This window comes from Giraffa tippelskirchi, chromosome 6 (genome assembly GCF_054371585.1).
Source record: "Giraffa tippelskirchi isolate mGirTip1 chromosome 6, T2T-mGirTip1v1.2.pri, whole genome shotgun sequence".
NCBI lineage: Eukaryota > Metazoa > Chordata > Mammalia > Artiodactyla > Giraffidae > Giraffa > Giraffa tippelskirchi.
This window is the reverse complement of record NC_137280.1, coordinates 18,094,835-18,121,684: the sequence shown is the minus strand read 5'-3', so window position 1 is coordinate 18,121,684 and position 26,850 is coordinate 18,094,835. Positions and strand designations below refer to the sequence as shown.

Sequence of the window (26,850 nt, the reverse complement as noted above, 5' to 3'; positions counted from 1 at the left end):
GCATATTGTACCAATAAATACTGCTTATAAAAAAAAAAAAAAAAGACTGCTTATAAGGCATAAGCATGAGTTTGCATTTACTCTTAGATAGTAATCCTAATAAAGAACCTGCACCTTAATAACCTTTCCAGAGCTCTTTAATAAAACACTGGGTCTGGCTCCCCACTGTATTATGGTTGGTTAGAAGGCAAGCTTTCTTACTAAAAAGAATGGGAGGGTGCAAACTTTTGTTATCAACTGGTAGGGGCTTCAGTAGATCTACTTAAGGTCAATTCTACAAAGCAAAATAATTGTTTTTGGTAGATGTTCTAAAATTTATTTGGCTTTATAGGTAGTATTTCCAACTAACAGGTCAATTTATTTAATTGCTTAAGAATACAGTATGCAACTAATTGTGGAGGGTGGATGGATTAAACAGTACCACTTAGAATAATTCATAAGGTCTTTCTGACCTGTTTGTGGCATGACAGGTGATTCTTATGTGATAATTCTAATGTTCAGATTCTGATTTGCAGTGTTTAATGAGAGCCCATAGAATCAGATATATTTATTTTCCTTGTTTTTTTAGGTGGAGCGCTTTAGTCAGGAAGTACAGGTTCCAGAGGCTCGCTGTTTCTATGGCTTTCAAATTCTCATTGAGAATGTTCACTCAGAGATGTACAGTTTGCTAATAGACACTTACATCAGAGATCCCAAGAAAAGGTATTTCTGCTGAGACTTTATTTACAAAGCTTTATCTATCACTTGGTTATGTTAATATTAGGAAACTAAATATAGGGAAAGATTATTCAAATATGGAAGTTTAGAAATACACTATTTTCTATTACTTAGTAATGTGTTGGGTTAAAAAAAACACTTACATAGGACCAATAAATCTTTGGAAATTATAACTTAAAAAACTGTTCATCAGCACATTCTGTTTAGACATTAAATATTCTAATTTAGTCAACTTTGTATCAGACCAGATTCAAACCACTAATTTGAGTTTTATTTTGACTTCTACAGTTTATGGACTTGCCAAAATACAGAGAAACTCCAGATACTGTGCATACCATAAATTGCATAGAATCAAATATAGTATGAATTGGGATCAATATAGTATGAATTGGGATCAATATAGTATGAATTGGGAATTTCCTGGTGGTCCAGTGGTTAAGACTTGGAACTTTCATTTCCGTGGGCTCAGGTTTTGATCCCTGGTTGAGGAACTAAGATCCTACAAGTCTTGTGGTGCAGCCAAAAATAAAAACAAACAGAAAAACCCAAATGAATAACTTTGCCATTAATTCTTCTGTTTTTACAGAGAATTTTTATTTAATGCAATTGAAACAATGCCATATGTTAAGAAAAAAGCAGATTGGGCCTTGCGATGGATAGCAGATAGAAAATCTACTTTTGGTATGTAACTTTAATTTATATTTGATCAAATTTGCTTAGGTTATACAATACTATTTTACATGGTATAATATCACTATTCCCAAGAATTAATTGGAAGCTGGTGAAAAAATATTCTAAATCTGTTATCTATTCTGTTTATTAAATTAAAAGTTGAAAGAGTAAAAAGGTCAGTGCATAATTTCAGGTAAAGATGGATATCTGGGACAACCCAGAGGGATAGGGTGGGAGGGAAGGGAGGGGTGTTCAGGATGAGAGGGGGAACACGTGTATACCTGTGGCCAGTTCATGTTGATTTATGGCAAAAGCCATCACAATATTGTAAAGTAATTATTCTCCAATTAAAAGAAATTAATTAAAAAAAAAGAAGAATCAAAGAATCAGTCACAGAGACTCAGATAAGAATATTAGAGCAAGACTATATGCTTTGAGTAATGTTTATTTTTTCCCTAAAATAAAGCAGGTCAGAGTCCTGATATTTTTCAGGGAACAAATATATAGATTAGTGTACTCAATTAAGGCAAGAACAGTTTGCAATAACAGGCTTATTTTTCAAATAAGTTAAATGCAGACACCCTTTAGGATGAGTTGAGAGTCAATAACATTTTTTTAAGGAAGCAATTAACATTTTCTCATATACAGTAGTTGCTCAATAAATATTTATTACATTTAATTAAAATAATCAGATATTTAATATAAGTAGCCCTAAGTACCTTTCTTATTCTTATCTGTTTCACAATTGATTGTCTTTACTTTCTGGTTTTATTCGTTATGTACAGAAGGAGGTCTCAAAATTTTCAGTTTGTACTCCTTTGCACTCTTGAAAATTATTGAGGACTCCAAAGTGCTTTTATTTATATGATTGTATCTATTGACATTTACATGTTAGAAATGAAACCCAAGAAACTTTCAAAATATTTACTTATTAATGCATATTAAATTAACAGTAACAACCGTTATATTTTAAAATAAATAATGTATATTTATGAAAAGAAACACTGTATTTTAAAAAAATCAATGAGAAAAACCTAGTTTTTTATTTTTGCAAATCTTTTTAATGTCTGCTTTATAGGGGATGGCTGAATTATATCTGCTTTGGCATTCAATTTGTTGCAGACTGTTGTTTTGGTTTAAGTATATGAAGAAAATCTAGCCTCCTTCAGATATGTAGTTACAAAAGGGAGGAGTATTTTACCAGGTTTTTCAGATTGTTGTGATATGTCATGTAGCCTCTGGAAAACACCACTCTATATTAATGAGAGGATGATAGTAATAATGATAAATAATGCCTTAGTATCATTATGAAAATTGTTTTCACCTCATAGACCTCCTGTTCTGTGGATCTTCAGGGCTTCCTGGATAATACATTGAGAACCAGTGATTCAGTGTAAGATGTGGACAAGTATGTAGTATGTCAGAGAAGAAACATATATGTGGCATTGCCTTCAGTTCATTTTGATAATGAGAAAAGCAGTGGTTTTCAATGTGCATAAAAATCATCTGGAGAATTTTGGAAAAATTTTGCAGATTCCTAGTTCTCACCAGAGAGTGATCTGCATTTTATACCCAGCTAATTATCTCAAAATTGATTGAGAGGCAGATGGTGAGAAACTGGCTTTAGAGAAAAACAAAGGGAACATGAGTGTTCAATATGCAGTGAAAAGATTAGTGTGTATAGGAAATGATGGAAGATGATGGTGTGCCTCGCAGGAAGCATGTTTTCATGACACTACCAGAAAAGTAACCTAGAAAGAGAGAAAAGACAGGAGGGCAGCAGGCATCCTATGGCAATCTGCGTGGTTTTTTAAAAAGTGACGTATACTGCTTACTTTAAAAATATCTTTAAATAACTTTAAAACATTAAATATACAGATTCAACTTTAATATATGTAATGAAAGTACATTTCAAACATTAAAAAAAGTATGAGTTATACAATCTTAATGCATTGCATCATAGAGGTTAGCTGTATCTTAAAAATATATACTACTTCCCTACCTCTAAGACAAATCATGATGCCTTTGCAATTTGTTATAGATTTTATAAGAAGCATTTTGAAAGTCTCTTTGTGGTTCACATATATTCTTGAAAATTTGTAAAAAAAAAAGAAAATTTGTAACATTTACCCCTTATCATCCTATAATCCTCTCCAAAAAGAATAGCCTTCTGTAATTATTTCTGTTATGATTTTCATTCTGTAGCATTCATGTGAATGCACAGAATAGTTAAAATGACGATGTTCCTCTTAGTCACAGATGTATAAAATTATAGTCTTGTTCCATTACAGATAAACGTTCATGTGACATCACATTTATGTTGATTAAAAATGTTTCAATTTTAACTATCCATTCTTATTAACAGTAAGGTGAAAATATAGTAGTCTATGTAAATAAATGATAAAGCTCCATCCTAAAACAAGCAACTCACTAGTCTAAAAAGCTATTTTTGTTTTCAAAGGGGTCAACGGAGCATAGTATGCAAACATACGTGTATATACATACTGCATTCAAAAACATGGACCTGCACCCATACCCGTAGGCATGTGTATTACAGATAAATCACCTTTTTTTTTTTGAGTGCAGAAGGCTTTCCAGATTTCAAGACCTGCAAGAGTCCAGTGTTAGACATAGCACCTGAAGCAGACATGCTTTTCTGCTCTAGTAGGTTGAAGTAGCAAATTTCCTCCACTGAAGACTTGGCTGTGGCACTACCTTGTTGATTTGATTTCTTGGCAAAAGAGTTATGATATGGTTGTTAAAAAATATATATGTAAAAACATATATTATACATTGGTAAGCTTGAACATGTCTGCAGTATATATTAATATTTCAGAAAGTGAAGCTAATTTTTTTCTCCCCTAGGGGAAAGGGTGGTGGCCTTTGCTGCTGTAGAAGGAATTTTCTTCTCAGGATCTTTTGCTGCTATATTCTGGCTAAAGAAAAGAGGACTCATGCCTGGACTCACTTTTTCCAATGAGCTCATCAGCAGAGATGAAGTAAGGAGTGAAATGTTCTTCTGGTTATATTTTTATTCCTAGCTGGTGTTCATTTAGTTTTCTTTCCCTTGAAAATGCTTATGGTGACACAAATATCCTGGTAATTAAAATAAGAAGTCATTTCTTGCTTGGATTTTAAGTCCGTGTTTTCCTCCTAGCTCTCTTGGTGTTCCTCCTCAACCTCTGTACATCTGTATGCATCAAGGTGCTCCTGGGTTCCCACCTGGCCGCTCTCCTTCCCTCTACATGGCCTCCTGGTTGATCTTATTTATTCCCATGGAATCAGCTGCCACTTAGGTGCTTATAACAACTAAAGCTTTGTCTTTAGGCCAGTTATTCTTTCCTGAGCTCCAAACCCATATATTCGAGTGCATGTTTAGATATTTTCTCCTGGAAGGCTCCACAGATATCTCAAGCCTAGTATTTCAGGAAATCAAACTCATCATTTTCTCCCAAATTATGTTCTTCCTATTTTCTCTATGTCATTGAACAAAGCCATCTTCTATCCCATCATCAAAATTTGAAATCTGGGAGTCATTTTAGATTGGTTCTTTTTTAAATTTTTTTAGCCATATTCAGTCAGTAACTAAATCTTGTCTCTCTGTGTCTGCAAAACTCTTTCCATCTTTACTACCCCCCCTTTTTTTTTCCAACTCTTGATTACCTTCTCACAAGTTGCCACTTAAAACTTTCCTGACCCAGTTAAGGAAAACTGACCCTCTTTCTTCTACATATACCTTTGAAACCTGAACTTGTCCCTATTTTAGTTTCCATAACATATATTGTACTTGTCTCTTTAAGCTCCTCAAGTGCAGAAACCTTCTCATTGACCTTTCTTTTCTCAGTGTTTAGACTGTTACAGTCATTCAGCTCACATTGATTGACTTATCTTGGCTCCTTAGCTTATTTCTAAATTGACCTTGTCAAGTTACTTAATTTCTCTGAGCCTCAGTTTCTTCAACTATACATCTTAACAGGGTTTTGTTAAAATGCAATGAAATAGTACATATGAAAGTACTTTTCAAGTGCCACAAAATGCTTTGTGTAATTACATTTGTTGTTCCATGTCTTTAAATTTCTAGTAATTTTAATTAATGTCATGTATGATTATTACAGAGAATTAAGAAAATAAAATCATTCATTCTCAAAACACAGAATAGCTACCTTTTATATTGTATTGGTATTTCCTTCCAGACTGTTTTCTGCATTTCTACATTTAAACCTATGTAAATATATACAAATAGCATATTTTTACAATTTGAGGTATTCTGCTTTTTTCATATTTTTATGAGCTAAGATAATATTTTTTCACTTAGCAGTTTATTGTGAACATTTTTCTGTGACATTAAGCATATTTTGGAAACAGTTTTGTTAGATATTACATATCCTAATGAGGGCTTGCCAGGTGGCCCAGTGGTAAAGAATCTACCTGCCAATGCAGGAGACACAAGAGACTTGATTTGATCCCTGTGTCAGGAAATCCTCTGGATGATGAAATGGCAACCGGATCCAGTATTCTTGCCTGGAAAATTCCATGAACAGAGGAGCCCGGTGGGCTGCAGTCCGTAGAGTCGCAGAGTCAGACATGACTGAGGAACCGAGCGCACACACTCACACACGTGTCCTAATGAGCGCGTGTATCATTTGACTATTCTGTAATTAGAAATTTACATTGTTTCCTGGTTTTTAATTTGTTTACTTATTTTACCGTAAGCTACATTCCCTAGAAATAAAATTACTAGAGTATAAGTAGACAATTGCTTCTTGGCAGGAAAGCTATGACAAACCTAGACAGTGTGTTAAAAAGCCAAGACATAAGTTTGCTGACAAAGGTCCATATAGTCGAGGCTATGGTCTTCCAGTAGTCACGTATGGTTGTGAGAGCTGGACCGTAAAGAAGGCTGAGCACTGAAGAATTTATGCTTTCGAACTGCGGTGCTGAGAGTTCCTTGGACAGCAAGGAGATCAAACCAGTCCATCCTAAAGGAAATCAACCCTGAATACTCTTTGGAAGGACTGATGCTGAAGCTGAAGCTCCAATACTTTGGTCACCTGATACAAAGAGCTGACTCATTGGAAAAGACCCTGATGCTGGGAAAGATTGAAGTTAGAAGGAGAAGAGGGTGACAGAGGCAATGGACATGAACTTGGGCAAACTCTGGGAGATGGTGAGGGACAGGGAGGCCTGGGGTACTGCAGTCCATGGGGTTGCAAAGAGTCAGATACAACTAGGCGACTGAACAATAACATTTTAAAGGCCATCATACTTACTTGTAGATTTCTTTCCAGAAATACAATAACAATTGTAGCACCACCTAACAATATATGAACATGTCTTTTCTACCACAATTGGGAAGTTTTTCCAATTCTCCTTAAGTAATCCTTCCTTCTCCAGTGACTTCTGATATTTTCTTTATTATATATTAAGGATTCAAGTATACTAAAATCTATTTTGGGGCTTTTTCTTTAAGCTATGTGACAAATTTCATGCTGTAACCATTTTCATTATTATAGGCTTTTATGTTTTGATAATTAGTAGGCTAAATCTCATAACTTTTCTTTTAAAGTATTCCTAAAAGATTCTGCTCGTTTAGTCTTGCAGATTAATGTTTTAACTTAAAAACAATCCCACTGGGATTTTGATTGGAGTTGCTTTAAACCTCAAAATTAATTTTATTCTCTTATTGATTTAACAATTACAAGTGCCTTCCTTTTTCATACCCATCTCTGTAATTGGTAGCTAGCTATTGGTTCTAATCGATATATACATTGTCACCTTTCAGCAGTGTATTTTAAATTCTGCCTTTGGTAATTGGAAATATCCTCTTGAGTCAAGTGAGAGGGGTATGTTTTACTAGTAAATTTTCCAAGATTAGTTATTTAAAGAGGCTTTTTCTTTTTTTTTTTTAACGATTTCTTCTGGGAATGACAATTTAACTAGGAAAATAATCCTTGGAATACAGTCTTTGATTTGAGTCTCATCTTTCAGCTGTCTTTGGCTTTTTTGTTGATTCTTTTAGAAAAAGCTAAACAGCTCTGATGTTTAATCCTCTAAAGGGCATATTCCTTCCTTCCTTTTCTCCCTTGTTGGCTTACAAAATTGTTTCTTTTTCTGTGTAGTTTAGAAATGTTAATTGACTCTGCCATGTTGTCAGTATCTAATTGTTAATTTTGTTTAGAACTCCATCATCCTTCTATGTCTCTGACCTCCTTCTCTTTTTTGTTTTGACTTTTTGAAATTTTTTTCAGTTGTTTTCAGCTTTATACCATCTGTTCTGTGTTTTGAAATTCCAGTTATTGTAGGTTGAATCTCCTTGCACTGTTCTCCAATTGTTTAAGATTCTATAAGGTTTTATGTATTTGCATAACAATTCTATTCTCAAGGTATTTCACAAATTTGTTTGCTTCTGTCTTTGGGTTATCTGCAATGTCATTTCTGCTTTACACAGTTTCAGATGGCATCCTTAATGCTTCAGTTTCCATTTTCCTTGCACTGAATTTATTTTTATCTTGAACCATTCTTGTTTAATATAACTGTTGTGTTTTTGAAATCTGAGTTTCACTTTTTCTTTAAATACTTAATTGTTTTTCAATCTGTCTTAATTTTTAAAAAGCTAAAAATGAGTGAATTTTAATTTTGGTTCTTCTTACTTGGTTTTCCTTTCCAAAATGCTTTTGGTTGCAGATTTGTTGGTTTCATTGTTGTTCATTAATTCTTCATGTTAATTAACTGAGATTTGCTGGCCTTGAAAAATTTTCATTAGAGGTTATTATGATTGGTGTTTTAATGAGATTTGGAGAAAAGAAGATCCTGGCCCTATTAATCCTTCTTCCTTCTTCCAGAAGTTCAATGTTGCATGTCTAGCTTATATAAAGCCTGATACATCACTGTGTGAAAATAGCTGATAAAATGTCCTTTGACAGTGGTATTTTTCTTCTGTTTTAGGGGCTTCACTGCGACTTTGCTTGCCTGTTGTTTCAGTACTTAGTAAATAAGCCTTCAGAAGAAAGGGTTAGGGACATCATTGTTAATGCCGTTGAAATTGAGCAGGTAAGCAGGGAAGCTTACATAAGTAGCACATCTCTCTTTGATGTTTGCACTAGGTTGACTCATATGAAATTGCCATTTTGTAGTTCAAAATAGATATCAGAAACATTATATGGTCAACCTGGCAGTACCAATAGATGATGTATTGCAATTAGAATGTCAAGTTAAAATTTGGCTTATAAGCCAGTCTTTGTTATATATTAAGATTTTATGTTTACTAAAATTTGTTTCAGGACTATTTTTAAATTTCACTGATCTATCTATCAAATTTCATGCCTTACCAAACTATTCTAATTATCTTAGCTTTATATTTTTAGATTTTTAGCTACTAGAGGGCAGTGATGGTTTCTTGTTTTGTATTTTTTTTTTTTTAATTTTTATTTTAAATTGGAGCATAGCTGCTTAACAATGTTGTGGTAGCTTCAGGTACACAGCAAAGTGACTCAGCCATACCTGTGTATATATCCATTCTCCCCTACAACTCCCCTCTCATCCAGGCTGCACATAATACTGAACAGAGTTCCCTTTCCTATACAGTAGGTCCTTGTTGGTTGTATTCTTAAAAAACTAGCAAGGTATCTAGCTTTAAGCATGCACCATATATTCATAGAATGAAGAAATGAATGAATTAGAGAATAGTAAAATGTGATTTACAGGCATGTAAAGATCCCTAACTAGAAAGACATGGATGCTTCACTTAGAATGTATTTTTATCATTTGAAAGAACTAGTTGAAAAATAAGTAAGTTTTTAAACTTAAAAAAAAACAGTTTTCATATTTGAAGAGAGAAAAGTCATAAAATGCATTTTGGTATCTTGAATCACTTTTAGAACTAAATCCAAATGGCTAATATGTTTTTATTTTTTCTCTGTTAACACTTTACCACTGTCATTAAGAATCTGTCTACAATGCAGGAGACCTGGGTTCAGTCCCTGGGTTGGGAAGATCCCTGGGAGAAGGGAACGGCAGTCCACTCCATTATTCTTCCCTGGAGAATTCCATGGACAGAGGAACCTGGCAGGCTATAGTCCATGAGGTTGCAAAGAGTCGGACACGACAGAGCGACTTTCACTTCCCTGTCATTCAGTATAATTGGATTTCAGTTTTTCTCCCAATGCTCAGATCCATTTCTATTTCTTTCTCATTTTCTCTGTTAATTGTTTTTTCTTTTCCAACTCATTTTTAAGTCATGTTCACCACAGCAATCATCTTAGGTGAATCTTTTTCTAGATAACAAAATACCCCCTTTTTTCTATTGAGAAAGCATATAAATTTGGGTCCTACAAGTGCTACTTTAAAACTACCAGTAATGTAATAGTTAGTTTCAATTTACTTTGGCTACTTGAAAATGTGCAATAGTACGAATAGCAGCACCCCAAACCTTTTAAGCAAATGGGCGTTGTTTGCCACGTTGAAAGAAGTTATCCTAGTGTACTTTCCTTGAACAAGATCAGTGATTTAGAAGATTAATGAAGCTAAAACCCTCTTTTTATTTGGAAAATATATATTATTTATTGTTCTTTCTTTGTACTTTATTCTGTTTTTATTTATGTCTCAGGAGTTTTTAACAGAAGCCTTGCCAGTTGGCCTCATTGGAATGAATTGCATTCTGATGAAACAGTATATTGAGTTTGTAGCTGACAGATTGCTTACAGAACTTGGATTCTCAAAGGTAAGGTGTTTCAAATGTATTACTACTAGCTAAAATGTTATAGTCAGGTAAAGACTCTAAAATACACTAGTCTAATTTTTTTTTTTTTGAACTTTAAACTTTAATTTGTATTGGGATATTGCCAATTAACCAGGTTGTGATGGTTTCAGGTGAACAGCAAAGGGAACTCAGCCATACACTTACATATATCCATTCTCCCCAAAACTAGTCTATTTTTTAAACTGTCCATGACAGGCTTGTTTTACCTGAACCAGTTGATTTTGTTTAAATCCTTAGACAAAACTTAAAATGAAATTCATTAACAGAAGTAGGAAGCTAGTAAATCCTAGAACTACTAAGCTCAATACATTATTTTGTAATAATTGTAGGTATCTATTTAATAGGACTATCTTTAAGTAATTGGATTTAATATGCTAATATAGGTTTACCCTCAGGTAAATCCCCATGTCTGTGTTGTAATTTGAGGGTTAATACTTTTAAATAGGAAATCATTATTAGGAAGACATTAGCTGTCATAATTTGACTCTTTGAACTCAGTTATCTTTAAGTAATTTCTGTCATTTTGTTTATCAGAGATAATGTACCTGAATTTTCATGTGTGTTTTCACATGGGTTGCAGGCTGCAGCCAGACTACCTGGGTTTGAATCCTGATTCCCCCACTTTCTAGCAATGTGACCTTAGGCAAATTGCTTGACCACTGTCTCAGTTTCCTTATCTGTCAAATGAAGATAATAGTAATAATCCTTACCACAAATTATTGGAGCAGGAAATGGCAACCCACTCCAGTATTCTTGCCTGGAGAATCCCATGGACAGAGGAGCCTGGTGGGCTACAGCCCACGGGGTCACAAAGAGTCGGACACAACTGAGGACACATGCAGCACAAATTATTGTTGCTGAGCTGGTGCCTGAAGCACTTAAAACAGTGTCAGACGTACAGCACATGAACACTAAATGGTCACGCTGTATTCACGTTAAGTGTAACACTCATAGAAATTTACTATGTATTAATATTATACTGTTAATTAGAGATTTTAGGTTCTGCTTTCTCATGGAAATGGAAGTTTAAATTATTGAGAAGCCTTATAAAATCCATGATGCTTGGATAATCATTAACTCTCTTGATATTGCACATATTTTCTGGTAACTACAAAAATATTGTGATGAGAATCAGATGGGACAAAGGTTTTTTTATAACTATAAATTGTAAAATATCACTATTTAGATTGTTTTAGTTGCAAGCTCCTCTCTTTTGCTGATCATTAATGAGATAAATAAAGATTTTAATTATATTAATATGACCTCTGGAATTTACAAATTGTGTATTAAAAGAAATTGTTTCTAAGTTACATGTTTATCATAATAAAATTAATTTGCTTACTTAAGCCTTAAAATGAACTCACTATCTTTTAACCCACCGCCATATCTTTACACCCACACATCCACCTTCTACTTATTGGAAAATTGCAGACCTGTGGGTCTAGTTTTCCTTGGAAAATTTGCTAATTGTAGGCATACAAAACATGCCTCCTAAGGAGAAAATCTGGACACAGTACAAAACCTCAATCTCTTTGAAAGATGGTAACGATAACCCTATATGCGAGACAGAATAAGAGACACAGATGCATAGAACAATTTTATGGACTCTGAGGGAGAAGGTGAGGGGGGGACGTTCTGGGAGAATAGCATTGAAACATGTATATTATCATATGTGAAACAGAACACCATTCCATGTTCGATGCATGAGACAAGGGCTCAGGGCCGGGGCAATGGGATGACCCAGAGGGATGGGATGGGGAGGGAGGTGGGTGGGGGGTCCAGGAAGGGGAACACATGTAAACCCATGGCTGATTCATGTCAATGTATGGCAAAAACTATTACAATATTGTAAAGTAATTAGCCCCCAACTAAAATAAATAAATTTATTAAAAAAAAAAAAGATAAAAAAAAAACAAAAAACCTCAGTCTCCACAGGCCTTCAAACTATCTCAGTAAATTCCAAAAAGCAGAAATTATACTGACTCTTAGATTTTAATGCAATAAAATTAGAAATTAATAATAAAAGATTACCAGTAAGTTCCATCTACTTAGAAGTCCTTTAAAATGAGATTAAAAATGAAAATATAAACTAAATGACAATAAGATTACTGTATATCACAATTTGTAGAATGCAACCAAACAGATCCCCAGAGGAAAGTTTGTATCCTTGAATGCATATATTAAGAAAGCAAGACAATTTAAAATACATGAGCTAAAAAACTTTGAACTCAAGGAGCTATAAAAGGAATTGTTCTTATAATGATAATTTTTGGGCTTCCCTGGTGACTCAGACAAGTAAAGAATATGCTTGTAATGTGGGAGACCTGGGTTCAATCCCTGGGTTGGGAAAATCACCTGGAGAAGGAAATAGCAACCCACTCCAGTATTCTTGCCTGAGAATTCCATGGACAGAGGAGCCTGGTGGGCTACAGTCCATGGGTTTTCAAAGAGCTGGACACAACTGAGGAACCAACACACTTTGGTAAAATAAGAGATTATTTAAATTAGCAAATGGTTGTCACTTATACAGAATTCCAAATAGAAGCCACATTAATGTTGTTTTCAACTAGTTTTGGATTAGTCAATAAATATTCAAGTACTTCTGTGTGTCAAAACCAAGCTACTTGATTTAGGCTGGTCTTAGTTACTTTGTTCATGCCATGAATGATTTGGAAGATACTCAGTTTTAAAATCGAGTGAATCTATGACTACTGTCCAGTGCACTTTCCACTGTATCCTGCCATGAGTGAAAACTCACATTTTTACTGCCTTTTAACACTGTTTCTGACACAGTTTCACAGAGTTCCACTACATCAACCACACCCAGCATGTCTACTTTTTTTGGAAAAAAAAATACACATAGCTTTATTCAGATATAAATTACAGAACATGCAATATGCCTATTAATAAATGTACAATTCAATGGTTTTTGGTATATTTGCAGAATTGCGCAACTATCACAACAATCTATTTGAGAACATTTTTATCACTCCACAAAAAAATTCTATTTCCAGTTAGCAATCAGTCACTTACCTTTGTTTCTTCCATCCCCCTCATAGCCCTGCTGTTGCTGCTTAGTTGCTTCAGTTGTGTCCGACTCTGTGTGACCCTATGGACTGCAGCCTGCCAGGCTCCTCTGTCCACGGGATTCTCTAGGCAAGAGTACTAGAGTGGGTTGCTATGCCCTCCTCCAGGGGATCTTCCCAACCCAGGGATCGAACCCCGGTCTCCTGCCTTGCAGACAGACTCTTTACCCTTGAGCCACCAGGGAAGCCCCCACCATAGCCTAGGCATTACTAATCTAGCTTTTGTCTCTTTAGATCTGCCTATTCTGTAATTCCCACTTCATATAAATAGAATCATACAATGTATAGTACATACCAATTGAAGAAAGTAGGGAAAACCACTAGACCATTCAGGTATGACCTAGATCAAATCCCTTATGAGTATACAATGGAAGTGACAAATAGATTTAAGGGACTAGACCTGATAGACAGAATGCCTGATGAACTATGGACAGAGGTTCGTGACATTGTACAGGAGACAGGGATCAAGAAAATCCCCATGGAAAAGAAATGCAAAAAAGCAAAATGGCTGTCTGAGGAGGCCTTACAGATAGCTGGGAAGAGAAGAGAAGCGAAAAGCAAAGGAGAAAAGGAAAGATATTCTCATCTGAATGCAGAGTTCCAAAGAACAGCAAGGAGAGATAAGAAAGCCTTCCTCAGCGATCAGTGCAAACAAATAGAGGAAAACAACAGATTGGGAAAGACTAGAGACCTCTTCAAGAAAATTAGAGATACCAAGGGAACATTTCACGCAAAGATGGGCTCGATAAAGGACAGAAATGGTATGGACCTAACAGAAGCAGAAGATATTAAGAAGAGGTGGCAAGAATACACAGAAGAACTGTACAAAAAAGATCTTCATGACACAGATAATCACGATGGTGTGATCACTCACCTAGAGCCAGACATCCTGGAATGTGAAGTCAAGTGGGCCTTAGAAAGCATCACTACGAACAAAGCTAGTGGAGGTGATGGAATTCCAGTTGAGCTATTTCAAATCCTCAAAGGTGATGCTGTGAAAGTGCTGCACTCGATATGCCAGCAAATTTGGAAAACTCAGCAGTGGCCACAGGACTGGAAGAGGTCAGTCTTCGTTCCAATCCCAAAGAAAGGCAATGCCAAAGAATGCTCAAACTACCACACAATTGCACTCATCTCACACGCTAGTAAAGTAATGCTCAAAATTCTCCAAGCCAGGCTTCAGCAATACGTGAACCATGAACTTCCAGATGTTCAAGCTGGTTTTAGAAAAGGCAGAGGAACCAGAGATCAAATTGCCAATATCCGCTGGATCATCGAAAAAGCAAGAGAGTTCCAGAAAAACATCTATTTCTGCTTTATTGACTATGCCAAAGCCTTTGACTGTGTGGATCACAATAAACTGTGGAAAATTCTGAAAGAGATGGGCATAACAGACCATCTGACCTGTCTCTTGAGAAACCTGTATGCAGGTCAGGAAGCAACTGTTAGAACTGGACATGGAACAACAGACTGGTTCCAAATAGGAAAAGGAGTACGTCAAGGCTGTATATCGTCACCCTGCTTATTTAACTTATATGCAGAGTACATCATGAGAAACGCTGGGCTGGAAGAAACACAAGCTGGAATCAAGATTGCCGGGAGAAATATCAATAACCTCAGATATGCGGATGACACCACCCTTATGGCAGAAAGTGAAGAAGAACAAAAGAGCCTCTTGATGAAGGTGAAAGAGGAGAGTGAAAAAGTTGGCTTAAAGCTCAACGTTCAGAAAAGTAAGATCATGGCATCTGGTCCCATCACTCCATGGGAAATAGATGGGGAAACAGTGGAAACAGTGTCAGACTTTACTTTTTTGGGCTCCAGAATCACTGCTGATGGTGACCGCAGCCATGAAATTAAAAGACGCTTACTACTTGGAAGGAAGGTTATGGCCAACCTAGATAGCATGTTTAAAAGCAGAGACATTACTTTGCCAACAAAAGTCCATCTAGTCAAGACTATGGTTTTTCCAGTGGTCATGTATGGATGTGAGAGTTGGACGGTGAAGAAAGCTGAGCGCCGCAGAATTGATGCTTGTGAACTGTGGTGTTGGAGAAGACTCTTGAGAGTCCCTTGGACTGCAAGGAGATCCAATCAATCCATCCTAAAAGAGATCAATCCTGGGTGTTCATTGGAAGGTCTGATGTTGAAGCTGAAGCTCCAATACTTTGGCCACCTCATGCGAAGAGTTGACTCATTGGAAAAGACCCTAATGCTGGGTAGGATTGGGGGCGGGAGGAGAAGGGGACGACAGAGGATGAGATGGTTGGATGGCATCACCGACTCGATGGACATGGGTTTGGGTAGACTCCGGGAGTTGGTGATGGACAGAGAGGCCTGGCGTGCTGCAATTCATGGGGTCGCAGAGAGTCGGACACGACTGAGCGACTGAACTGAACTGAACTGATAGTACATACCGTATACTGGTATATGGTATATACAAAGTCAATATAATGTTTTAAAGTTCCATTCATGCTAGCATGTATCAGTACTTTGTTTCCTTATTATGGCCAAATAATATTGCATTGTATGATTATACCTAATTTTGTTTATCCATTTATCGGTTGACCGTGGCATTTGGGTGGCATGTTTTGGCTAGTATGAATAATGCTGCTATTAACATTCTTGTATAAGTTTTTGTGGGAAAATATGTTTTCATTTATCTTGGATACATAACTAGAAGTGAAATTGTTGAGTCATGTAGTGATTCTATCTTTAATCATTAGAGAAAACTACCCGGCTGTTTTCCAAAGCCACTGCATCATTTTCTATTAACACCAGCAGTATATGAGGGTCCCAATTTCTCCACATCCTCACTGACACTTACTGTCTTTTTTTCCTTCCAGTTTTGTTGAGATATAATGGACATATAGTGCTGTTTAAGTTGAAGATATACAGCATAATGATGTGACTTCCATACATCATGAAGTGATGACCACAATAAGTTGTCTTTTTTACACACCTACAGCCGTCCTGTGTGCTTAGTCGCTAAGTCACGTCCAACTCTTTGTGACCCATTGACCATAGCCTGCCAGGCTCCTCTGTCCATGAGATTTCCCAGGCAAGAATACTGGAGTGGATTGCCATTTCCTTCTCCAGGGGATTTTCCCAGCCCAGGGATTGAACCCAGGTCTCCTGCATTGCAGGCAGGTTCTTTACCACATGAGCCTTCAGGGAAGCCTCAACAGCCATCCTAGTAGGTGTGAAATGGTATCTTATTGTGGTCTTGATTTGCATCTCCCTAATGGATAATGCAGAGAAGGCAATGGCACCCCACTCCAGCACTCTTGCCTGAAAAATCCCATGGACAGAGGAGCCTGGTAGGCTACAGTCCATGGGGTCACTAAGAGTCGGACACGACTGAGCGACTTCACTTTCACTTTTCACTTTCATGCATTGGAGAAGGAAATGGCAACCCACTCCAGTGTTCTTGCCTGGAGAATCCCAGGGACGGGGGAGCCCGGTGGGCTGCCATCTCTGGGGTCGCACAGAGTCGGACACAACTGAAGCGACTTAGCAGCAGCAGCAGCAATGGATAATGATTTTGAGCATCTTTTCATATACTTATTGACCTTTTGTAGATGTTCTTTAGAGAAGCATTTATCCATTCAGATCCTTTGCCCATTTTAATTGGGTTATTTGAATATGTTCTTTTCTGTGGTATTCATAATTACTGACTGAATATTCCAAATTTAAAGAATTGTCTTTTATTCTTCCTCATGAATCATCAATATGTCTCAGTTTCCATCAAGCTGTATCTCCAAGCCTGCTTCTTGTCAACATGTGTTCCACTTTTTGTTTGGGGTTACAATAGATAGCATTTAGTCTGTCTTCCCTGATCATGGTTCCTTAACAGCAATTTGAAGATAACATGCCTCCTGTGAACTAAGAAACATATTTAGGTCTACAGTACATTGTTGATAACTTAATATTTTGTAGTATCGTGTAGATGTGACAGCCTAGTGGTTGTTGTTCGGCCGCTAAGTCATGTCCAGCTCTTTGGAACCCATGGACTGCTGCACGCCAGGCTTCCATGTCCTTCACTATCTCTTGGAGTTTGCTTAAACTCATGTCCATTGATTCAGTTATGCCATCCAACCACCTCATTCTCTGTCGCCTCCTTCTCCCACCGTCAATCTTTTCCAGCTTCAGGGTCTTTTCCAATGAGTTGGCTCTTTGCATAGTAGTAATACCTGTGAAAAATGCCTATAATATCTTTGGTGTTTTAGAGTTCTCAAGCTGTGAAAACATTTTAGTTTGGTATTAAGTCTTCTATTTCCTGAAATAATCTTTTTTTTTTTTTCTTTCAATTTCTGAGAATACCAGAGTTGCTAGTATAGTTCCTTTAAGAGGCTAGTAGGCAATCTTAGTCATCTTAAAATGTATCAGTCTTGACTGCTTCCAGGCCCCTAGGGAATATGTGATCTCCAGGTGATGATACAGGTGTTGGGAGACTCAGGTTATCTGTTGCTCTTCTTATGTGATGTAATTTGCTTCTTCAGAATGTCTAACGATTTTTCTTTTCTTTTCAGGTTTTTCAAGCAGAAAATCCCTTTGATTTTATGGAAAACATTTCCTTAGAGGGGAAAACAAATTTCTTTGAGAAACGAGTTGCAGAGTATCAGCGTTTTGCAGTTATGGCAGAAACTACAGATAATGTCTTCACCTTAGATGCAGATTTTTAAGACCCTCCCCACATCTAAACTAATCATTGGTAAATAGCAGCCTATTTTTCTCTGCTTAAAAACAAAACACAAACCTAAAATATCTCCTTTAGGGCTTAGGAGTTTGCTCAAAAGGAAATCTGAAACCAAATATCAATCTAGTTGGATTTATAGAAATATCCTTTAATTTTACTGTTTATCAGTCAGAGTGTGACCTCCAAATGCTTTTGTTTCATCCCTAAAATATAAGATGGCATTCTGTAGTTGTTAAGAGCATGGGGTGGGGGTGGGGGGGTCAGATAGAATTTGAGATTCTGTCCTACTTTGTGTGACCCTTGGGAAGTCAGTTAATCTGTCTAAACCTCAGATGAATGTAAACCCTAAAGTGAATGTGATAGCAGATCCTGCATTCATCGAGTGTGTATGAGGATTGAGACACAACATAGGTGCTCAGCCAGCACTGCTGTTACAGCCTCCTCTTCCTCTCCCCCTCTCCCTCTCCTGTTACTATTAGTGTTATTAATAGTGACAATTGCAGTGACATGATAAAATTCTCCGTCTCCTCAAAGTAACTATGATTCTGGGTCCTAAGATCTAGAATTAGATCTTTGTGTTTTTAATGTTTTAGAAGAATGTAAATATTTCCTCAAAAAGATTGTACTTCTCATTAACCTGAGAATAACTTCTTTGAATTTCTCAGCATTATAGTTAAGGAAATTTGGTTCTTAGCTGCTTTGGGCAGAATACTTATGGAGTGGAATCCTTGAGGTTATCATGATAGTTGACCTTGTAAGCAAAATAATTCTGCTCCTTCAGAAATTAAAAGGATCATTTTAGCCAGATGTAGCCCTGAAATGTTTAAAACCAGGGTGAATTAGCTAGAATATTATTTCCCAAAGAGTATTATAAGAGCTGTTAGCCTGTCTAGGTATTTTGTGGGGAGAAAAAAAAAAGATTCTGTGGTCAGATGAGTTTGGGAAATGTTGTATGCTCCATTCCTCTTTGGAATGTGTAGTTGGTACATCAAACACTGAGAAATTCTGCAGTACATAAACATATACCCCACTGCATATTCCAGACCTACTTCACAAAGATCTTTTCACCTGTTAACATCTCACCTAACATCTCACCTAATGTTCCTCAGAACATAGTTTGGAAAAAGCTGCCCCAGAACTATTTTCTACATGGAAGAAGGGCTTGTGGACCAAGCAAGGGAGGACCTGGTGGGGATTATTGAGCCTTTTCAACTCTGTGCCAAGTTGAGAAGTGTCCCTGTAATTGACCTCAACTATATTTCTTATACTCCTAAAACTCTCTTATGCTGTTATTGAGATTCAGTTCTTTTCTAGAACTATGCATGTCACGTGATAGCAGGTGGTGTCCCTGGGGAGACTGAGGAAAGGCCAGCCTACAGGGTCTCTGAGAAGTCTGCTCTCTGTATGGGAGGGAAGTGTCAAGAGGGAGCCTGAGCCTAAGCAAGCAGTGGGTTTCCCTACTCACAGCAAACTGTTGTGTACAATTCTGGTTAAGAAGGATTAGAGATTTTCTCTTTGCGTACCTTTTTGCTCCATTCAGTCCACAACTACCTAATGCATTAAAACGGGCAGTTTTCAAGTGGATGCAAAAGGAACAGGCCATGACTTTATCTGTTAGAGAGAATATCAGAAATGAGCTATTTTGGCCTATCATAATACCATTTACTTGTTCAAGGATTCAGAGTTTGCTGAGTGTTTTTATATCACCTCATTTGATTTCAAAACAGCCTTACGAGTTTGATAGAGCAGGCAGTATTGAAATTTTATAGACAGAGAGGGTAAGGCTCAGTCAGGTTCAATGGCTTGGCCAAGATCTGCTCGTAGTCACTGTCACTACAATATATTGTTTTTTTCTTAGAAGTTACCATGTTTCTAATATTTAGTCCTTGCTATCCATCTTGACTTGATTTTGCCTATTTTCCCATTAAAGTATCATATAATTCAATTAAGACATCACATACATTATTGTATCATAAACATTGTAACTATTCATGTAATATGTTCAAAGATATTCATCTACTGCCAATACAAAAACTTACATTTAAAGTTGATAATATATCGGTAGTGACATAAGAATAAAAGAAAAGAAAAAAGTTTTATATTGCATATTCTCTTTGTCTTTCTCATAGGTAATGACAGGTGCCTTAATATGAAGCTTATTTATCGTAGCAATAACCCTAACTGTATTGAGATGAAGTTTTAATACTGAAATACTGGATTTTTTAATACACTGGTTTATTATATTCGGTACTCTATCCCCTTTTCCGAGCTTCCAGGTTTCATATTTATTAATTATGTTTAGTATTTTGGTTCTTAATTCTTAGGGAATCAAGAACTTGTAGAATCTCTTTTTAATATTATCTCACAAGCAAAGAAAATAATTCAGAACATGTTTATAACTTTTTTGTTTTAACAGCACATGTATTTAGATCATTGCTATAGTGGTTATAGTTAAGTTTATTATTTAAGAATTAAAAACTAGTCATTCAATGACAAATTGCATTTATTAAAAATGTTTCATTGTAGCAAGTAGAATCATGACTTGGAAGGACTCAGGAAGACTGTTTGCTCCAGTGCTTTCAGACAGGGCTGTTTTGCTGTTCAGTTACATATGAAAATACAATAAACAATTATTCTTACAATTTAAGCTTACCTCAGTCATATTTTTATATATGAAATGTTTCCAGTTCACTCATTTTGAAACATTCAGATGTTTCAGCTTCTTTTGCCATTTTGATTTTCATTTGTTCATGGAAAACACAGCATCTTGTATGTTTAAAAAATAAATTCTTTAATATTCAGAATTTTGCCTCTTACGTTTAAATATGCTAACATCATGTCATAGAATTCCTAAATTACAGTTATTCAGATTAAACTAAGGGCCACATGTCAATAATTTTCAGTGATTAAGAAAGCTGATGGGCTGCAAGAATGCCAGTTTAATCCTGTAACCAGCTATTATGTTTTTGAACCAAGATGAGTGAATGGGTAGCCAACTCAGGAACTCTTCATAATCTACATGAGTGGCACAGATTGGAAATCTGGATATCTTTATTTTTCCCTCCCTTTTAAATGGTCTGCTCCTTTTTTAGACAGCTGCAGGTTCAAAGGGAAATCTGATAGTCCCAAGGCATTAGGATGAAAGAATTTAAGCCTTCAAATTTAGGGCTTAATTCTATTAAAGAAAATACAGGTGAAAATGACAGGCTGAAGAATTTTTTTTTTATACAGGTACAAATATAACAATTCAGTCTTTTTCTAAGTTTACAAGAATCTTAACTTATATATTTGACTCTGTTTTACAACTGTGTTTTGATTTTTCCAAATGTCTGGTCATTTAGCAAAGCAAGTGTCTACTATATACATAGAAAGCTTTATTGAATGTGGAATACTCAAAATATTTTCAATGTATTTTACATTATGGTGAAATCAAGCCAACCCTGCATATATACAATTTGATTTTTTCCAAAGAAATGTGTTGTTTTGTTAATTTTTTTGCCTTAGTACGTTGAAATAAACTGTATCATGTCTCTGTCATTTCATGTATGTCCTTTTGAGTAAGAATGTTTCTTTATAAGTGCAGGGGCTATCCTAGTGAAGGACTGTATATATTTTCTATTTGTGTATGCAGATAAACACATATTGGTATTACTTTAACTATTCCTCCTACCGCTTTTTGACCTAAGTGGCACCCTCTTCAGCTGTCTCTCATCTACTTTCTCTCAGTCCATGAGCCTTTCTTCCTGTCTCTTTGTATCCAGCTGAGATTCCACAATATATCATATTACTAGTAGTAACATTCTTATCAACACCCTGAACTCTGTTCTTTATCTGCATTTTCTACCTTACATAGAAAATTCAAAGCGATTCTCCATTCCGTTACGAAACAACAATCCAGTTTTTCCCATTGGTACCCCTGCAGCCAAATACTGCTAGAGAAAAAGTCGTATAAGACAAATTGGATCTACTTTACACTCATGATTAATACTGTCTTAGTCCATCTGGGCCACTATACAAAAAACTGCTGTAGAGTGGGTGGCTTAAGCAAGACATTTATTTTTCACAGTTCTCAAGGTTAGGAAGTCAGAGATCAAGATGCTAACAGATTCAATGTCTGGTGAACCTTGCTTCTTGGTTTATAGACAGCTGTCTACTGGCTGTGCCCTCACATGAAGGGAAGGGCTCTCTGAAGGCTCTTTTACAAGGGCGCTAATCCCATTCATGGGCTTCCCTCCTGTGGTTCATTAAAGAATCTGCCTGCTAATGCAGGAGACATGAGTTCAATCCCTGGGTCCGGAAGATCCCCGAAGAAGGAAATGGCAACCCACTCCAGTATTCTTGCCTGGGAAATCCCATGGACAGAGGAGCCTGGTGTGTTACAGTTCATGGGGTCACAAAAGAGTCAGACATGACTCTTAGCAACTTAGCAACCAAACAACAACAACAACTCATTCATAAGGGCGCTGCCTTTATGATCCACTCACTTGCCAAAGACCCCACCCCCAAATACCGTCATATTGGCGATTAGGTTTCATTTTTTTTTTTTAATTTTTTCCTTTTTGTTTGTTTGGGGACTAGGTTTCAACATGAATTTTGGTGGGACCCAAACATACAGTTTACAGCACCTACGTCAGCACTGTCTGACAATCATACTACAGTTTGCTGGTAAACTTGTTCTCCATTCTCCACAACTGCTTTTTCAGTTTCCACGCTCTGCTCCTACCCTTGCTCCCCAAAGAGGTATTGTTCTCATGTTTTTTTTCTTTTGGGGCTATGGGCACTTAAGAGAGATTCTCAGTCAGCAGAAAAAATTGACAATATAGGAGTTCTGAATATAGAACCTAAGAAGTTGGCAGTAGAATCCAGGATACAAATTTCTATGCACAATTTCTGCTTCATTACAAGCAGAGAGTGATTGAGGAGAATCTCTCTTCTGCTCTCCCTTCCGGGAATAACAGCCACCTAATCCTGGGAGGTCTTGCTTCTGTTCCCACCACATGGTTCTCACAGGGCTGCCAATGCTACTTTATCTGCACAAAGCATACTGCATCTGTCTGGGCACAGCATTATGTATGTGATCCAAGCGGGGCCAGGTCCTTACCTAAGGTGTTTTCTAATTGAAACTAAAGGAAAAAGGTCACTTTTATTCTAATAACAAAGCTAGAGAAAAGGTCCTACCTCTAATGCCAACGTCCAACCTTATCCCAATTCTTTGCAACTTTTCATTGTGTAGGTAATAAATGCCTATATTTTGTCTGAGATCGTTCAAGTTAAGTTTCTTGTGTGTGCTTAGTGTCTCAGTCGTTTTGTGAAACTCTTTGTGACCCTTTGGACTGTAGTCTCCCAGGCTCCACGGTCCATGGGATTCTCCAGGCAAGAACACTGGGGTGCGTTACCATTTCCTCCTTCACGGGATCTTCCGGACCCAGGAATCGAACCTGTGTCTCCTGTGTCTCCCGCATTATAGGCAGATTCTTCATCACTAGTGCCACCTGGGAAGCCCAGGTTCCTTGATTTGCAACCAAAAGGACCATAGTTAAAGCAGAAAATGGTTCTGGAAACAAAACAAAGTGACAGGAAAGAAACTGGATGTTCATGTGTGTTTCAGTCCAGGAGCTGAGAGTCTGGAATTTGCACCTTGGGTGAACCCCGAGAGCCAGGTGTTTGAGTCTTTATTGAAAGGGAAGTACTGTCTGGAGGACAAGGTGACAAGGAGGAGAGAGCAGCTGAGCTGAGTTGTGAGTCTCAGAAGAGCACGGGTGTTACAAACGAATGTGGTGCCTCCGTGGCCTGTATGATCGGTCAGCAATTAAAAAAAAACAGCTATCCTTGCTTTAAGTGACTTGTTTAGGTGGCATGTGCATCTGGGCTTTCTGCCCCATATGCTACCTCTCACAACCATAGCAGCTCTCTGCTCATTTCTCCAGGTTGGTATGTTCACACATCATAGGAAAAAAGCATCTCCAGTGTATGTGAGTAATGGTCAAAGAACGCTCGCGATAGAGCCTCACCAGTAACAATGGTGTCCAGGTTCTAAGAGGAAAAATGTGTGCTTCACTATATTTTGAACACTTAATTCTTAATATTCTTTGTACGTACCTTAGCATTTATAAGGTGATTTTTGCAATCATATTATTCCAGTCATTTCATTGGTTCCCTGATTTTATGCGGAATTACTGTATCATAGTAATATTGGTTTAGCCTAAAAGTTCTTTGGGGTTTTCGAAAAACCTGAAGGAAATTTTCAGCCAAACTGGTAGTTTTTTTTTTTTTTTTTTTTAAGAATTGAAATTCTAGATTTTAATAAAGTCTGAGGACTCACTCTTTAAGGAAAAATACCAATAAATTCAGCACATGGTCTCTTCTTAAAAACACTCAGTTCAGTTCAGTTCAGTTCAGTTCAGTCGTTTAGTTGTGTCCGACTCTTTGCGCCCCCATGAATTGCAGCAGGCCAGGCCTCTCTGTCCATCTCCAACTCCTGGAGTCTACCCAAACCCATGTCCATCGAGTTGGTGATGCCATCCAACCATCTCATCCTCTGTCGTCCCCTTCTCCTCCTGCCCCCAAACCTACCCAGCATCAGGGTCTTTTTAAATGAGTCAGACCTTTGCATCAGGTGGCCAAAGTATTGGAGTTTCAGCTTCAACATCAGTCCTTCCAATGAACACCCAGGATTGATCTCCTTTAGGATGAATTGATTGGATCTCCTTGCAGCCCAAGGGATTCTCAAGAGTCTTCTCCAACACCACAGTTCAAAAGCATCAATTCTTCGGTGCTCAGCTTTCTTCACCGTCCAACTCTCACATCTGTACATGACCACTGGAAAAACCATAGCCTTGACTAGACGGACTTTTGTTGGCAAAGTAATGTCTCTGCTTTTAAATATGCTATCTAGATTGGCCATAACCTTCCTTCCAAGGAGTTGCTGCTGCTGCTGCTAAGTCGCTTCAGTCGTGTCCGACTCTGTGCGACCCCATAGACAGCAGCCCACCAGGCTCTGCCGTCCCTGGGATTCTCCAGGCAAGGATACTGGAGTGGGTTGCCATTTCCTTCTCCACAAACTGGTAGTTTTTAAGTGACCTGAGGCTCAGACAAGTTAAGTTACTTGCCCAAGGCCACCCAACTAGTAAGAGTTAGAGGCAGGACTCCAACCCAGCTGTCGTGGCTTTAAATCCCATTTTTTCATTGAGTGCACCCAAATTTCTATTCCTACTACTGCTGGAAGCTCTGGGCTTCCTGTGGGTGGTACCTGCTCTGGAAGATCCAGAAGACGTTTTTTGCCTGGGGTCACATCTCCTGACTTCCTCATGGTGGAGCCCTTGAGCCACTGGTTTCTCAGTTCAGAGGCTGCTTCTTTACCCAGGAGCTGAGGAGTTCGATTTTAAAGGACGATTCTGTTTCCAGTTCAGCTTCGGCTGCTTGGCCAGAGCATGACCTCCAGAAACATGGAAGAAACTCACGCTCAGCGCTGGCCCTTTAGAAGGGCAAACTCCCAGCGGGAGCCCACAGGGGATTTCAGTCCTGGCTGACTATATAGAGATGAACGTTGAGGGGGCTGTGCAAATTTTGGTAGCCACTGAAAGAGGAGAAACCTCATTCTATAAACGGATGCCAAGCAGTTATAACGCAACTGACAAACGACCCACCTCTTGTGAGATATCAGGAGCCCCAGAACTAGTCACAGAGTCACCTGTGACTTTGGTGTTTAATTTTCCATCAGTTTGGGAGGAGGGGGTGGTGGAGAGGAGAGGGTTGGAAATGGCTGAAAGGGGGTACTGACCCTCTAGCCCCTTCTGGGAGGATCTGGGGATGGAGGCAACGTACTAGCTCTTGTCTGTTGCACCTGAAAAGGTCACGTGTGTTCCTTTGGCCTTGGATACTCAAAACTCTCCTCCACTTTGGTCTGAGGAGGGTGATACCTACATTTGGGGCAGGATGAGGGTATTTTCACAATTCAGGAATGGGAAGCAGCTTTCCTAAGAGTTAGGGGCCATTGAATGATGCTTCATCCTATGAAGCCTAATTTTTTTTCCTTAACAAATTTAGTTTTGAGGCTCTAGATCTATTACTTGGGAGTGAATCTGTGTCCAATATTGTGTTATTACTCCCCATGAAGAGCAGGGCCCCACTGACAACCCTCTACACCTGTGGCACAGCTACAAGCTTATTAAAACACAGAGTGCTGGGTCTCCCAGTGTTTGCTTGTCTCGTGTGCATGAGCTCAAGAATCTGCACTTGGAAATTCCACTCCTGGTGGAATTTGGTGGAATATCTGCTGGCCTTGAAGAGATCCAAGAGCCTGCAGCTCTCCCCGAGGACATAGACACTGGCGGGCACCATTGTGCAGTCCTTTCTCTGCCTAAACCTGGCTTGACCCAGTTAACTCATTTGCAGCCCATAGAAAGTACCTCAAAATGTGGGACACTGTGCTATTGTGAGGTGTGAGAGAGCACAGGCTTTAGAGTTAAACTACTTGACTCAAATCCTGATGCTTGACCATTTACTGGCTGGACTTTGGCAGGTCACTATCTGTAAAAGTGGGAATAGAAACAGTGTGGACTTCTTGTGTTGTTGCGTAAGTATGCAGAACACCTAAAATAGCACCCAGCACATAGTAAGCACTCGACAATTGATGCTATTATCTCAAAGCTTCTGTCTAGCACTAAAATTCTAACTCTGTGCCTGGAACATTCTTATTAGCTTAGAGAGACCTTAAAATCAATAGTTCCTGCAAGGCTGAGCTATGTCATCTTTAATAATTTCATCACTGGGTAGGTTTCATTTCCATCTAACAGACTGATTGTTTTTCTTTTTTTTTTTTTTAGTATAAATTTCTAAATGGTCTTAGTATCTAGCATTTTAGTTGGCTGGGAAATATATTTGTGTGTTTCCTTAGCAAATAAGATAGCTTTACTCTG

At 37.7% G+C, this 26,850-nt stretch overlaps 1 protein-coding gene across 2 annotated transcripts in view; it reads left to right on the top strand.

Moving 5' to 3' along the window:
- RRM2B (ribonucleotide reductase regulatory TP53 inducible subunit M2B) overlaps nucleotides 1-21,469 on the top strand; it is a 34,823-nt gene extending 13,354 nt beyond the window's left edge. For both annotated transcript variants that reach the window (XM_081503480.1, XM_081503479.1), the window contains exons 4-9: nucleotides 569-702; nucleotides 1,304-1,398; nucleotides 4,255-4,388; nucleotides 8,335-8,439; nucleotides 9,995-10,108; nucleotides 17,766-21,469. In XM_081503480.1, the coding sequence (XP_081359606.1) occupies nucleotides 569-702; nucleotides 1,304-1,398; nucleotides 4,255-4,388; nucleotides 8,335-8,439; nucleotides 9,995-10,108; nucleotides 17,766-17,918 (735 nt within the window). In that variant the 3' untranslated portion in view covers nucleotides 17,919-21,469. The remainder of the gene's footprint in view (nucleotides 1-568; nucleotides 703-1,303; nucleotides 1,399-4,254; nucleotides 4,389-8,334; nucleotides 8,440-9,994; nucleotides 10,109-17,765) is intronic.
- Nucleotides 21,470-26,850: the final 5,381 nt, after the last annotated feature.